The 16,473-nt window shown below is 50.6% G+C and overlaps 1 protein-coding gene across 1 annotated transcript in view; it reads right to left on the bottom strand.

Annotated features, from left to right (window-relative positions):
* LOC126571253 (uncharacterized) overlaps nucleotides 1-16,473 on the bottom strand; it is a 106,141-nt gene that overhangs the window by 21,840 nt on the left and 67,828 nt on the right. The window contains exon 6 of the mRNA XM_050229614.1: nucleotides 2,543-3,010. Within this exon, the coding sequence (XP_050085571.1) occupies nucleotides 2,543-3,010 (468 nt within the window). The remainder of the gene's footprint in view (nucleotides 1-2,542; nucleotides 3,011-16,473) is intronic.

Here is a 16,473-nt window from a genome sequence, read left to right as displayed (position 1 = left end):
TTGATACCGAAGGGACCGCTAATAATAGCCTTTGCCTGGGCTCCCTCCGGTTGGGGCCACTTAGTCATAAGGCTGAGGCTAGCATAATGTTAATCGTTTTGTGGGGAAAGGGACATTGTAATGATCCGTTAATTGAGTATCTGGGTGGGGTCTTCTGGTTTAGATAGTAAACTTTAAAAATTATATAAACTGGAAAGACTAAGTGGGCGATTCCTGAGCAACAGATGCAGTTGTCAAATCGATTTTTGAAGGGGTTTTAAATGATATTTCTAATATCTGGTTCATATCTGAAGATACCAAACTTATGTACTAATGATATTGTTTATGGGAAATGTTCTTTGTTTTCTTGTTAAACTTTTATAGACAATTTCAAAAAAATTAAAATTCCCTAAAAACGTCCTAAAATGGATCCATGATGGCTTAATTTTTGAAAAAGAAGGTAACCAAAAGCTCATTTTATGTATTTGTTAAAGTTTTCCATTTTCCATCGACCAAAAATACATTAGAAACTAGCTCCACCTCTAATGGTTTACCAATTGTTTAAAGCTAAGATGAAATATCTGTCAGTCATCTCTTAAAATTCAAGATTCAACCATCTCACTAGCTGCTTTTGCCATCAAAGTTCCATCAACGCTTAGCATCTCTTCTTGTTAGTCACCAAGATGCGAGCCAAGATGCCCAAGATGCCAATAAAGCCTCCGCCGATGCTGCGCGTTCCTCAACCCGTAATATACTCGAATGTGCAGAGATGGTTTGAAATGTAAAATTTACGAGATCCCTTTTTAACTGTGTTCACTCTGTTGCTCATTTGACACGCCAGTCATGCATGCTGGCCTGGCCGATGGCCGGTGCTTTATGGCAGTTATTACAATCGACGAATCATGTCCACCCCCCCACCAAGCAACAGCCCCTAGTTCCTAGTTCACGCGATCACGTGGATTACTCGCGGCGTCGAACCGAAGTTGGAGGACAGGAATGCATCGGGAACATTTTTCGGACCCTCGGGGGTGGTGCGAAGGCGGCATGATGTGCGAGCATGATTTACGATGCGCGATGTATAAAGTCGGTCAGTCGTACGTCGTCACCGGTCCTTGTATCGCATCGCACGAGGAAGGATCCGCTCCCTCATCATCGATCGTTTATCGACGTCGCGAGAAGGCGTAAAGTGTGAGCGACATGTCACACTTCCTCTCGCTTGGCGTGGAGGAAATGGAGGGAACTCTACCGCGTTCGCAATGTTCCGGTTTTATGTTTCTCGCCCGTCTCCCGACATGCTCGGTAAGCGCTGTGTTAGCGCCGTGCAATGCCGTGAGACAATGGTTGCGAGCAGTTGACAGACGATCGCACCAACTGCGACCTTCCATCCGGTCGCTCGTCCGCCGGTAACAAGGCACATCGTGCTGCACACTTGCACGGAGTGTCGGTGTGTCTGGGAGGCGAAATAATTGAACGAAATGTTGATGATCTTCCACCTTTTGCAAAAGGCCACAACAACACCACCACCACTACCAGGGATCATCATCCCGTGGAATCGAGGAGATGAATTTGAAAGTCGCACTGGCGAGAGGTGCACCTCAGCTTCTGCGTTCCGCTTCTGTGCTCGCTGCCTAATAAAGCAGTCACCCTTCGTGGGTTCGTCCACTGGGCGCGCGTATGTTGATTGTTTGGTTCGTGGAGTTTCCGGAGTAAGCGATCAAACGATGCAGAGCGAGTGTACCATTTGCTCGTCATCCATCGCCCAGTTGCAGACCAATATAGACATCAACCACCGAGCTCCACAGCTGTGTCCCAAGTACGCTACTAGATGCGCGTTAGATGCTTCAACCTCTTGTTCCCTCGGAGTTCACATGTGAGCTGCGATCATCGTAGACCAAGCCATCGTATATCAGTCAGTAGGACTTGCTATGCTCGCCAGCTGCATCTTGTACATTGTGGCAGTGTGTTGTATGCCAGAAGGGACTCAGAAATGGAAGGTTCGCCTTCTCTATTCGCGCTCATCACCGTGGAGGTCTCATCATAAGGTCAACCCAGGGCTCTGTGGCTTCTAAACCACCAAACAGATCGCGCACACTATCGCGTATGCTGCACGTACTATGCATACAATGGGAGGATTAGCGTAGTGAGCCGCACCACGGGACAACCTCCATCACGACGACGCGGACGACGTCTACGATCACAAAGTGTCGACCAGAAACAGGGCTACACTCTACAGTAATGCTGCTGCTGCTGCTGCTGAAATGAATTATTGAATCCAATTACGATGAAGAGCTGCTTGTGCAGCGCAGTGCCTCGAGAGACCGTTAATCTTGTGGCCTCGTATGCCGTAGGAACAGACTCCAGAGTAGAGTTGGGCGGTAATTGTCGCAATAAGATTACTTCCGGACAACTGGAAGGTGTCAGGATTGATGAGCTTCGGTGCGATGTTTCACATAAGCTGTTTGTTTGCGTAAAGACTTGAGTAACAGACGAGGATCATGTTTACTCCAAAGATCATTTGATGGATCTGGAACCACAGGAAAAGTTGTCCGTAAACGTTACGTACCTTTTGATCACCGAAGCGCATCTGTCGCCGCGCGTTCCGGCTCACGTTCATCCGGCAAAGGAAGATTCGCTGTTCGCCATCGAGAATCGACGAACCGGGAGGTCCGCCGCCGGTGCTCGCGCTCCCCGCCCCCACCGAGCTGCCCGGTGACGCTTGCAGATGGTGGTGGTGGTGATGATGCGGATGATGCGCATGATGTAGCGACTGGCTGTGGTGCCCGGCATGGAGATGATGGTGGTTGTTACTGGTGCTAGAGGTACTGTTGCTGGTGCTGCTGCCGCCACTACTCGCACTATGATGGTGATGGTGGTGGTGGTGCAGGTGGTGGGAGTGGTGGTGTGGGTGATGGTGTGACAACGAGCCCGTCGGATGCTGCGAGACGCCCCGGTTCAGCTCACTCTGGATCGCACCGTGATCCTGCTTGTCGATAATGTCATAAACCGAGTCACCGTGTATGAGCAGATCCTCCTGTTATTTTGGGGGGGAAAAGTGAGCAAGAGAGGAGAAAAAAAGGAATCAGAAATGTGTACAAAAGAGAGCAAGAGAGAAAAAGAGAGAAAGAGAGAGACGCACACGAAGTAAACCGTGGAATCTGTTAACGTTATCGTGGCGTACGATCGAGGCGTACGATCGGCAATAAATTAGTCACTTCACTGTGTGCCCGTGTGTGTTTGTGTGTGCGCGAGAAGCGGAAAGATAAGCAAAACCAAAAACCGGGGGAAACACAAGTGGCCAACCAGTCCGGCCGGGCCAGTGAGTATCAGATTAAAAATCGATTTAAGCTCTTCAATTAGCGATCGCCAATCGGGAGGGCCAACAGAAACTGTCTTTCGAGCGGCATAAGTAGAGCTCCCCGTGCGTGTAATAACTCTCCGGAAACACCGCCTGGGTTTCGATGGGAGTGGTGATACGTGGCACACGGGACATTGATTGAAATATTGAATTAAATGGAACTCCAGAACGCCGCCGTGCGCTAGATCATCTTCGAGTTCGAGGTTGGATGGAAAATACCACCCAGGTGTTCCCGGAGGTCGATGGTGTTGATATTCGATTCGATCTTCGCTAAAAAATGGCTTCCAGCTATCGCGCTCCGCAGAGAGAGAGAGAGAGAGAGAGAGAGAGATAGAGAGAGAGAACAAACGGCGACGACGACGATGAGGGTGACGATCGATCGCTTTCGGCGCGAACGTCAAAACGTGAGCTTAATGCTATACCCAAGGCCTCCCAGATACCAATGCTCTTGTATGCTCTTCTTCCACGTGCAGAAGGAGAAGAGGTTCGCCAGGAAGAGATCATCTTCGCATTTGCATCATCCGATGTACGCTCCGATCGCCAGGACGCCAGGTTTCTCGATTCGATACGCTTCTCGCTTCTCGTCTCGGGCGGTGAACCGGTGCTACGCAAATTGAACCACCATTACGGTGCGTCGGTGCGTGCTGGTGCTGCTCTTCCAGTGCGTTTCAGGCCACCGCATCGGAGGCCAGGGGTTGGGTCGGGCACAAAAATTGATGCGCGAATAATAATCATCATAAATATCATTTTAAATAAGTACCATTTCCACCGTCCACCGGGGGACGGAATGGGTGGACCCGTGTGTCCCGTGAAGGTGACGATGGGAGTACGGGACTTTCGACGGGATGGCCCCGAAGTGGAACTGAAGTGAAGCTTAGTTTTGAGGCGAAGTTCGATCTGTTTCGATCGTATCAGAAGTAGCGCAGTGGTTGCGGTTGGATGAGGCGTTCATTGTCGGTATCTGTGGCGGAATCGAATCAAAAATCAATTAAACTCCCCCTTTCTGTTTGAACATCGTGATCCGGTGGTCGCTCGACGGACGAAAGGGGCAGGAGAGTTTGTTTGAAATAATCGCGAATCAGGTCGTTGAGGGGAGGGAAGGTTTTGTGTAGCCTTTCGAGCTGTTATAGAGCTACTGATAAGGGCTGTTACGCAGATGAATCTTTCGTCTTGAAAATTATTTATTTTTGTTAAATCAATTTTTGGGGTTCGTCGCTCGAAAAAAATAAAAAGACTTCAACGATTTTTGTAAGCCAATAGACACCATTTTAAAGATTTTTGTGATTCAAACCTCGAAATGTAGTCCAAATTAGAGGCAAAGGAGATGATGCTATGCTTAATGACGCAAACAAGTTTCTTGGGGTTCGTCGCTTGAAAAATATAGAAAGACTTCAACGGCTCTTGTATGCCAATAGACGCTATTCAAAGGGCTTTTGTGATCCAAAACTTGAGATAAAATCTAAATTAGGGGCGGAGAAGATGCTTTGTTTAATGAAGTAAAAAAATCACCTTGAATCATTTTGAAAATAATCCATTCAGTTGATTTACAACATTCTTCAAATTTCTATACACCAACTCTCCTCATATAACATTTTGCATTCAGATGACGAAGACATTATCGCCACAATTCATTAATCTGCTTTCCTTGCCTCATCCTCGTCCTTTTCAAGTGACCTAATTCCATCGTCAAAATGGCCGTCTCCGGTGCGTTAAATTCCGTTAAAAAAAACCGAAACCTAAACCCAAATCTCGTGTGATCTTCAATTTCGTGGCGTTGCGTGGCCTCGTGGCCAGAATTTGCATTGAGGTCATTGAGACTATCGTTTCACTTTCGCTCTTTTTCGTCTCGGAGCAATAAGTTTCGATCACCACCACCAACCGCCTGTCGCCTCCTCAAGCATCAAAATCAGCATCGCGCACACTGGGCACGCTCCCTTACTTAATTGAAATTAATGTTTGTTTATCCTTGAACCATGATGCTGGCCCAGAAAGCCCAGGGACAACAGGAATCGGTACGTTCGGTGAGGGCAGTGCTGGAGGAAAATTGAATTACCTCTCCTCCCCGACCCACCCGTGTCCAATCGACGTTCTGCCCCAAAGTGGCTGCTCGTGCGCGCGCGCGCGCATGTGTGTGTCTTGATAAATGGATCAAAATTTATCAAATCAACTGCTGCCCACAAACAGCAATAACGGTCGTCGCGGCGTCTTGGAGACCCCACCGAGTTTGGAAGTTCATTTCCTTTCATTCAATTTGAGCTGTTAAGGGTGGAGTATCACATCGCGCGCCTGGTGACTCAGCTCATAGTTTGGTGTGACTGCGCTGGGACTGCCACACCGGTACCGTTGGAATCTCTGGCCCGGTCGAACCAGCACCGGTCGGCGATACAATCAATTACCCCGAATCAACTCTTTTCGCAACCTATGTTTAACACATTTGATTGCCATTAATTTAGGACTTCGGCATGTAGAACGGCGCGAAGAAACGGAGCAAAAGGTGGAGAGAATGGAAGGCGTTGTAGGGTTAAGCCTAGAAAATGACCCTCTAGGCCGGTCGCTTGGTCGCGCGCATGATCCATGATTGATCGATTTTTAATGCTGAGTGAACCGAGCTCTAATCAATCAAAGATCGGTTGTTTGATCTAGTTTTCTGGACGATTGACGAGGCTTTTTGGAGCCTTTCGATTGCCTGGAGCACTTGTGTGGAGTGTAATTAAGGTTGACAAATGGCAACGCCTTTTCCAGGTGATCCAGGATAATCAATTAGTGTTGTGCGATCCTCGTAGCGTTGTTTCCTTGCTTCTCAACGAGTGAATCCCGGCAAAACCGTGAAACTGCTTTACTCACAAACGAATTGCGCAACCACCGTGGAGAGCATAAATCAGATCAGAAAGGGATCGCGCCGTGGCCTGTGAGCCAGACACTTACGCTAGCCCTTGGTCCCTAGTGCGATCGTGCGAGCACCTGTGGCCGGCGTGAAACCAAAAACGCGAAAGGCCAGTGAGTTATGTGGTGCCATTCTCCCAGGGGAGTGTTACCAGGGAGTGTGCAGCAATGGGGTGGATTCCAATATGATATCATAATTACATTAATTTATCGATCGCCATTTGCACAAGCGCGAGTCTTGCGGGTGCGTTCGGTGCGGTTTCATTCGCTTTAGGAGCGCTCCGATCGAACGCGAAGGGCATGGCAGGGCAGGGCAATTTGAATCTTGTCGAGGACGACCACCCCTCCAGCACAGTGTTTCCCAGGAGCATGCTAGTCATCCGTTTGGGATTCAAGCAGCAGCAGCAGCAGCACCAGAGCAGCTCCCGTTGTGAGCAGCAAATGTCGACCGGAGCGACCAACGACAAGGTTGTGCCGCTTGCGAGGGTGTAACCATTTATGTAGCGTAGCAGGAGACTAGGAAGAGGATGGAAGTAAGAGGAGTAGGAGGGTGGCAACAACATGGCGCTGTGCACAGGTGCCTTTCGAGGCGAAACCGTAACCGTAATAGATGGCAGACACCACGGGAATGGTGGCAAGCGTTTCGCAAAACACTCAACACAAAACCGATAGCAGCAGCAACAACATGTGGAGCGAATCTGAATACGATTAGGTCCTATCTGGAGCGCGCTCTGTTCTGCATTAACATTGTATGATGAAATGTGTGTTGGAGGAAGTGGATTTATGGTCGTTTCAATAGCTTTTAAGCGGATCGTTCGCTTGCTAGAGTGGAGTTATTTGTTTTGTTTGATTAACAATTCGATCTCTCGTCGCTCTCTCTCTCTCTCTATCTATTTATCTCTCTGCATTGCAGACTTATGGCTATTGTAACAACAGTTTACGATACTCGTTAGGTGCACTATTCGAGTGGAACAAATTCTATCCACCTCAAGAACCACATGAACCTCGCTAATCTTAAGCCTTGATCATTGCCAACATTGCCAGCCAGGCACACACATGCACATTCATACACATCCTTGCCACCAGCAGCAGCAGCAGCAGCAGGTAGCCACTCAAACAAATGCAACCAAACGTGCGCTGTTTTGATACGCGCAAGACACGACAACTATGGAGAACGCGACGATGCAGCAAGTGCACGACACGGCAGTCCACGGCAGGAGTCCTTACCACTGGGCAAAGGAATAACCTGCTGGAAGGAAGGGGCGGAAGGAGAAAGCACGGGAACACGCGGTGCGCGCAAAATGCAAAATGAAATCACAAAACCGAATGGAAACGATCATTTTCCATGAATTTATTGCCTCCCCCCTCGCGAACGGAGACGCCGACAGATGATCGCGAGGTGAGGAGGAGAAGTGAGTGTGCCTGGAGTAACCGAGTGGAGAGCGGGGAGCCTCCCGCACCTGGTGCACACGTTTATCTAAATGTAATTATTACTATTAGACAGCAAATGCGATTAGCGGCGTGCGAACCTCGGTGCGGTGCGCTCGCCGGTGCGCTCGACTTCTAATGGCCGGTTTGTTTGCGGGGAAGGTTGAAGCATGGGTGTGCCAGGGAGCGGGGCAATCTCGCTGACGGAGAACGGCCGCTGCGGTGATACCTTAACCCTTTCCTGCTGACATGAGAAGTGCCTTGTGCCGAGTACGTGTGTTTCAGCCACGTTTCCTGTTCTTAAACGTTGCAGCAGCCAGACGCAGACGCAGCAGGCGCGCGCTCGCACAAAACGTCAACTGTCAACGGGGCTGTCAATTCGTTTGGATCCATTAGAGCAGCCACACACAGAGTCACACCGCCATAGCACAGCACGTGTGCCGCCGCTGTGGCTTCTCGGCTTGATCGACTTTTTGTGTCGACTCATCTCGCGCACCGAATGTTTGGCCGGTTCCCGTGGAACCATATCGTACCGCGAGCATAACAGCATAGCTCAGTCCACAAGCCAGCCAACCAGTCAGCACGTTTTATCGGGCAACTTTGATCGATTCGACTCCCTGTTCGAGGTCCGGCACCGATTGATCGTGTAAAATGCGCATTTTGCTGATTGTTTTAGACCAGCGATCAACGAGAAGGGGAGGGGGAGGGCGTGATGGGGGGGGGGGGGGGGGGTGCGAGTCGCGCGATCAATATTGGTCGATTGTTTCCTTGGCCGGTCCGTTGCGTTGTCTTCGAGTGCCAAGGAACACAGAAACGTTGGTGACTAGACTGGGACCGACCGGCCGGCCTGCTGGCCCTTCGATATCTCCAGCATCGATCTGCGCAGCGCTCGCGCATTCTTGTGGACCCTCGAGTCTGTGGCTGTTGAATCAAAGAATTTAATACCACATTTATGTAGGTCGCCTGGCCGCCATAGAGACAGAGCGTCCAACAGAAGGGAGCACCAGCAGCAGCAGCAACAGGGCGCAGGGACTCCAAAGTCCCTCCATTTTGAGTACCAACGGGTAGAAACAGATTTGGTGAGCGAGAGGGAGCGATTGTGAGGAATGTGCATAAAATTAGTGTAATCTGGGTTAGAATTTGTTCCTCCTATCCCCAGGAGGTGCCATTTTGCGCAAAGAATGCCGAACCGAATCGTGGTGATGTTCGGAAAACCCCTTAAAGACCGCCGAGAGATCATTAAAAGGGTCTCGCAATAAATGTTTCTCTCGGTGGCCCGTGCCAAGTAGCATATCACCGACAACAACATCATCACCATCATCATCATCATCAACATCATCTTTTTTTTATCGCCCCGTCCTGGTGCGTGCTGCCGGCTAAACGGCTCTTCCCATATTTACCACGCGGAATAGGGAAGAGAATGGCGGTTTGAGAGGTGGTCATAAAGTAATAGATTTATAGCTTTATTAAAAGAAGCTTTCCTGGCTGGCCTGGAGCATCGCTACCATGTGCAGCAGCAGCAACAGCATCAGCATGTGTGCCAGCGCCGTCTGAGCAGTCGTCAGTCTGCCTCGCTTGACCTCTCACCTTACTGAGAACGGGGGAGAGAGATGGAGAGCTTCGCGTTGTTCCAGGTAGAGATGGTTATCAGATCGCGCGCGATCACTGCCCGATCACTGCGGTGATTCTAATAAATTAATAAAAATTCTCCCTTAGGTTACAATGAGGGCCGGTCCCGGTTACTAAGATACGACTTCCAATCCAAGTACTTTATTGATCTGCGGGACTCGTCTGTTACCGAGTATCGCTTAATTGTGCACCGACCGTGGCACGGTTTCACGGAGTGCCAGAAGCAACCTTGCAACGATCATCAATCGATTCAAATTTATGGGTTTTTCGGGATGAGCATTGGTCGGGATGAGCATTGGTACTATCGCCCCCCGCGGGGGCCGTATTCCCGTGGAATCTCCAGGAGAGGGAGAAGGTCCCCTACACTCCCTACTTGATGCCTTCATTAGCGAGTACCAGGAATGGCCATTCTTGCTGGTTGCCCAATGGACCAGATCGAGCGTCTCAGTCTTTGTACTTTTGTCCGGGAATGTCCGACCTTAGACAGCAATCCAATTCCAATATTTGCTCGCTGCTCGCTCCTCGGAACTGATTTGTAACCTTAAAATCAGAGTTCCACCGAAAGAGAGACAGAAAGAAAGGGGGAGAGGTCATCAGTGCCTCATTCTGTCCGGTAATTTACTAAGAGAGTCAGGCCACGCCAGGCCGCTGGATGGGCTGGACCGCATCATGTCAGAGTACTCTGGATGCCCGGTGGGTCCGGTAGACGATCTGCAACCACTCCCTCCGTCAGAGGGCGGCTCCACGCGTGGCTTGATCTTGCGCTCGTTTTGGCAGCTGCCAGCAGATGCGGACTGCTGCTGTTGCTGCTTGCTGCCGTTGAACTGACCTTACCAAGATCTCTCTGTCAGACTGGTCCTGATCGGGTCTGGCAAAACAAACATCATGCGGTAATTATAGAGGGAACATGTTTATTTCGCATTAAAAACCCCGCGCATCGCGCTTGCGATATGCTATCTGCTGTTATGCTCGCCGAGATGACCAGTGCGCGACCAGTGGTTGCAAATCCCTTTGCCACGGAATCGGACACTCGGAGCACACCGAGCACACGGAGCACACGGAGCATGATAAAACACCTTCCGCCAGCATAAAACAAATAACATGAAACGGGGAAGGGGGATGTCCAGGAGGAGGCAATCGAATCGCGGTGCCCGGAGTATGATTGCGTTTCGGTTCTGCTCCGCGTCCAATCAGCAGTTGGGAAGCAAAAGTGTGTATGACCCCGTGCGCTTGCGACGATTGCTTGGAATCACCGTGAGAAAAATCGAGGATCGATACATTCGCAAAGCGTGCTCTTGCCATGTTTGATTTGATGGGCTAGACGTGCAATTGAGAGTGGATTGTTGCTGGAAAGGACATAAAAGTTGGCAGCATTGATTGTGGGAGTCTCGCGGAATTTAAAAAAAATATTTTTTTCCCTTTAGTAGAAACTTGTAAAATTTTATTACAGCACCATTATTAGTTTATGGAAGCAGAGCGATTAAACTTAAAGATTGAAGCAAACAGTGTCAATGCTTCTAGTAAATGAACTTTAATTGAATTAAATATTAATAATCAAGGTGAAATATTGACTTAAATTGCTGGATAAATGTGTACAAAAGACCCTTCGCATAACAACACATGAAAGGCCATCATATATCCTGGCGAAAGAGAGCACTCTACAAGGACATACCACGCGTCATCGGACCACAATGTTACACGAGAACAAAAATGGGCTGTACCATCCTGACTGGTGGGTTGGATGGATGGATGCACTGACTGACTGGTTGACTGACTGACTGACTGACTTGCCCTTGCGCTTGCGATGAGTGGCCGAGACCACCCCAAAAAGGGCCGAAACGGGTCTGATCTAATGTGATGGATATTCTGTAATTTGCTCGGACATGCGCCAGACCGCGACCACCGCGCCATAAGCAACCATCACCAGAATCCGCCTTGTTGTGACTGATCGTTATGATCCTTGGCCATCTTGGAGAGTCGCTCTTCGGGTTTAGCCCTTTTGTTTCTTCCAACTGACAAGGTAAGGGCACAGTCGAGTGGTGCAACGAGTTTATTACATTTTAGCGAATGAGCTTGAGCGAGGCGACGACGACTGATTCGTTCTTGATTGCACCGGCACGCCAGTAAGCACCGGCTCCAGTCTTGTGCACCGAGACCGAGCGAGATCCATTAGGGTCGTGGCCCCGTAGGGCTCGCTTCTCTCTCTCGGGGCAGATGTGCGGTTTGAGCGCACGTTGGAAGAACGGTCCAGGTTTTAGGTCCATCAGTCAGTCAGTCAGTTAGGATCTTGTTTGTACTGTTCCGGGCCCAAGTTCGTTAGACGTTCTTTATGCGGCATCATTGCATCCGGGAGCACGGTGCAGTAACAGAAGTAGTAGGAGTAGTAGTAGCTAATCGGCCTGTGCCTGCAGCTCACATTCGCAAAGATTCACACGACATTCAGCTGGTTGGCCCGCCAGCTGTCCTTTCTCTTTTCGCGCGCGCTCGCTCGCTGGCAACATACTGATGGCTGATGTCTGGCCGATGTCTGCTGGCCACTTCATTCACACCCCCGATGGTGCATAAAATTTGAAAATGGAACCCATAGCGTTTATGGCGCTCGTGCCATAAGATCATGGACGGCAGATCAGAAAATATGATCTGCCGGCGGAGAGCCGTCGCGAATAGTCATTTCGCCCAAATTACGGGCGCTACTTGAGGTCGCGCCCGGTGACCAGTGACGACCGAAAGGTGTCACTTTGAGCGATTTACGATCAAACCCAAGCGAGTGACACTTTTGCGTATCGACGAGCGACAGAGCCCGTTCCGGAGTTTATCTCGGAGGAACACTTTCTGGAGGCTGTCATTTTGTGGCTCCCAAGCTCCTCGACACCCCGTGAGCGTGAGTGTGTCAACTCCATCATCATCGTCGTCGTCGCCTTTGGTGCTTTTTGAGGCGGAAAGAGAAATGTGCCAACGAACGGTCGCCGAAAGTCGGTCAAGGTTCTTCGATTGCGCGCCTGCGACTGCGTGGCATTTTATGCGCCGTTTGCTGGATCATTTGGTGGATCATTTGCGCCCTGGCTATCGTTTGGCGTGAATCAGGACGTGAGACACGAGACGCTCGATCATAAAAGCTTGGCTCGAAATGGTACCTAAGGTCCGTGTGGCATTCACGTACCCAACGGACTTGCAGCATCCTTCTCAAATGGTTAGCCAAATGGGTTTCACGTGCGACTCCAGGAGGACGATCTTGTGCTAAATACGAATCGCTTAAGATAACAAATAGATCACGCAGCCTCTACGCCCTTCTCATCAGCCTCCCTAGGGGCTGCCGACACACTCTGTCGTCACCGAGGGAACCTGTTGAACTGGCGAGATTAATAAGCTGATCCAGCTATCCAGCGCTCGTTGGAGGGCTCACGCAATCTATATAGCGGCTTGCGGGCGAGTGAATTACACACCACATACCATCGCTCAGAGGATAGCTCAAGGCGGTGGTTGTTTATCATTGTAGGAACTGCGCGATAAGCATCCTTCCCTTCAAGGCGAACCGCGAGGCCGGAGAAATGGCGCGAGTGCTTATGGCCTCGGGGTGCGGACAAAACTCGGGCAATTAACGATTGTGTGCGAAGAAAGAGCGAGATTAGGCGGGAGCGATTACCGGAGAAAGATCGTTTACCTTGCGAACCGGTTGTAACCGGTAGTAAAAACCGCTCGGGATCTACCTCAATCACAGCCCAGGTATGTGGCCAGGTGGATTTGCCACAAATGCACCATCTCCTCCCTCCTCCTCATGCATGGGTGTGTGTGCTTTAAAGATAGTTTTTTTTCGTCGCGAAATGATTGGGTCATTTAGTTGATGGATTCAATTCCAGGCTCGTTACCAACGCCGTTGCGCTACTTCAATGTAGCGCCAAGCTATGCGAGGAGTGAAAAGAAATAACCGCGATGCGATCCAGATGCGATTTTGATAGCAAACAGTCATTAACGCCGTATGATGGTAGTCCACGCAGCCACTCCACGGTACTTGAAAAATGGCTTCTCCCCTCCGCTTGGCCCCTTGGAATGACGTAGTACGGATCGATCGACTCTCTGGTGGTTCTCGGGCGTCTCGGAATTCCCCTTCGCATATAGCTACCGGTAACACCGAACCTAGGACCTGTTGAAACACTTGCCATATGGAATCGAGTCGAAGCTCGACACTCCAATACCGAGGTGTCATTCGCCTCGTCGAATTAGCTCAAATCACCGGGTCCAAATGACTTCATTGCTTTCCGCCATGCGCCTTTAACCGGAATGGTGTGTCTTTTGCCCCAGACACAGGCTCCTTCCGATGCCCCTGCGGTTCCGAAGGTCCCGAAAAAAAACATCGACGAAACATGATCGTAAAGATCGATCGAACATGACATGGCATCGGCACGACACGGCTTTTGCGCCGGGCAACCGGCTCGCGACTCGCCATTTGGGTTCCGCATCCTGTATGCACCAGGCACCGGCCACATAACGGGGCAACGGTGGAGTCGGTGTGTGCGCACCAACCTTACCTCGAGTTTCATCGATTTATTATGCGGACGTTCATAAATTTCCCTCCGGCACATTTGTCACCGAAGGACGCACAGATTTCCGTGTGTCGTCTGCAGTGTGGTGCTGTGCAGAGCGTGTGCGCGAGAGCAGAGGCGATCGAGGTTGGTCGATCGATCGATCGGACACTTGCGCCAGTGTTTGTGGTCTTCCCCTCACTCGCCCGGTGCTCACTCGCTTTTTGACAGATTCATGACGGTTGCAGTCCAAATGAACATGTCTTCCGAAAGGGGTTTTACATCCGATCGAGATCGCCCGGGATCCCTAAACTCCTCCCGTACCACCAGGCCAACCCCTCGGCAGTTCCTTTGACAGCTGAATCGTGTGAAACGGCGTTCGGCGGGAGATCGGGCGGCCATACGGGATTGATTGATGAAACGTACTTACGGTGAAGATGCAGATTCGTACTCGATCGGCAGCAGCAGTTTACGTAGGAGTTGTCTCTGTGTTTATGCGATGTCCAGGAATAGCAAATGACCGATCGATCGTTCTCTTGCGATCGAGATCGTATATGGACGTATGATGGGTTTATTATTTGGGCACGCACACACATGCCCAGTGATGACGATCATGAATTCATTTTAGACAGTTCTCTTTACCTCTCTCTCTCCGATTGGTTCTTTAGAGATTCTAAAAAACAAGATCAGGAGCTTTACGGGCTGTTGATCATTTGTCTACTACTCCAGAAAAGGATTCTAGACGTTCGACAGTATCCACTATGCCCTGTATGTTGTCACACAACGCAGTCACTTTACAGACAACTCCACTCTACACACATCTGTCCACCAAAAACCCGCCTCACCTCACACGGGCGTATGTTACAAAGGAATCCCAACCTCTCCATCAAACCCCCTGGACCCATCTAGACACTAAAAGCCGCGCCTCAACCCCCAGCCAACGGCTCAACGTCAAAGCAAAGTCAAAGCGTTTCGCGCGTGCTCGCTTGCCAGCCAGCCCGGCCGCCCGCGGTGTCCGGTGAATCAAATCCGGACCTGGCACAATCCGGACAGAGCACGTGGCTCGCTCGCTCGCTGTGGCACAAAATTAATTGCGCTCGATAGCACAGACTCCTGGCCATCCATGGTCAACCAAACGCCACGCCTGGCGTGACAAATGACGCATCGCGGGGCACGCGCAAATCGAGCACCAGCTTTACGGCAGCTGGCGCTTCAGAACGAACCAATGCCATGTCACCACCCGTTGTGCCACACGTCTGCAGGCTGGCTCAAGTCAAACGATCAACCATACATAGTCACTGATCAGCAGCTCAAGCAGCTCCAGCAGCAGATGCGGTGGTTCGCGATCGAGTCGCGCGAACGCGGGGGTTTATTATTTTCCCTTTTTATTATATGCGCACCACCATCACTGCCACTAGCAATGGTGCCCGATTAGGGGTGATTATGATTGTGAGCAATCATTTATCGACTGCCTACGAGATCGCTGCTTCCAGCGGTGCGGATGAGACGACACGGTGCGATCGTTCGTTTGCAGCCGTGAAGCGAATTACGAATCAACACCATCAGCGTGGTCCGTGTACACGGGACAGGAGCCATGAGATGCTGGTGGTTGGGGTGGGTAATCGTGCGTAATTTAATGTAACACATCCGCTAGCACGTGACGATCGCGTATGGAGCTCGTGCTTACTAGACGCGCCTTGACCGGGCGTCTGGATATTTTCTTTTGGAGCACCAGCACATTCCATCCTTTGCACCACTTCACGCCATTGGCTACGCGCTGGAGTCGCTGCTAGGGACAGCAAGGTGGTGTAGATCGTGCGAAAATCCACTTTTGCGAGGCCGATCCCAGGAGCTTAAGTCTGGAGCTGTTGCCGGAAGCCGCGCGACAGTCTTTTTTGCACGGATTTAATTAGACACGGTGATTACGTTTCTGCTCTACTCTCCGAGGGTTTTAGGACCGGCTAGTGGTCGGTGGGAACAAGTTCTTCAAATTCGCGAGCTAGACGCCAGAGAACGTGCGAACGAGAAGCAGACGAGCGACGTCTCGCCGAACGGTTTGCAAATTCGAGATCGTGTTTGAGGAGCCGCCGCCGGGGACAAAGAGCTCCCTTGTTCTAGGGGAGAGAAGTCTCTCTCTCTGTCTGGTGACCGAATTCGGACCACACAAAAACCGGGTATAGATTGTGCAGATCCATCAACGGCAAATCCGCCGCTTACGTAAACCGCTTACAAGCGCGAACGCTGCTCTAGCTGCTGTTGTTGCTGCTGCGGTGGCCGCTTGCGCCTAATTCCATCACAACAACAAACCGTTTGGCAAAGGGAAGGCTGCATCCTACACGGCACACAAGAGACCCCCGGTGCTCCTCGCTCTCTCTCTCCCTCTGTGTGTCCAGTGCCGTTTGTCAATATTTATTAGAGTCCTTCAGTCGGGCCGCAGTCCACTAGCAGGAGGATTTTAGCGCTGAGGAGTGTGCATTAGTGGCCACTGTGCACTGTGAGTGTGTCTGTGTGCATCCAACGGGAGCCGCTCGTAAGCCGAATGCGACTGCTCTAAGAAGCTTTAAGCGTGGCCGGAACATCGATCAATTATCAGAGCTACTTACGGCGCAGGACTATCGTGGGGCTGCACTAGAGCTTGCCATCACCCTCCTCACTTTCAGGGATTTTTTGCTTCATTTC

The sequence above is a fragment of the Anopheles aquasalis genome, chromosome 2, assembly GCF_943734665.1.
Source record: "Anopheles aquasalis chromosome 2, idAnoAquaMG_Q_19, whole genome shotgun sequence".
Taxonomy (NCBI): Eukaryota; Metazoa; Arthropoda; class Insecta; order Diptera; family Culicidae; genus Anopheles; species Anopheles aquasalis.
Note: the sequence above shows the minus strand (reverse complement) of the source record. Positions and strands in the feature narration are given on the sequence as shown.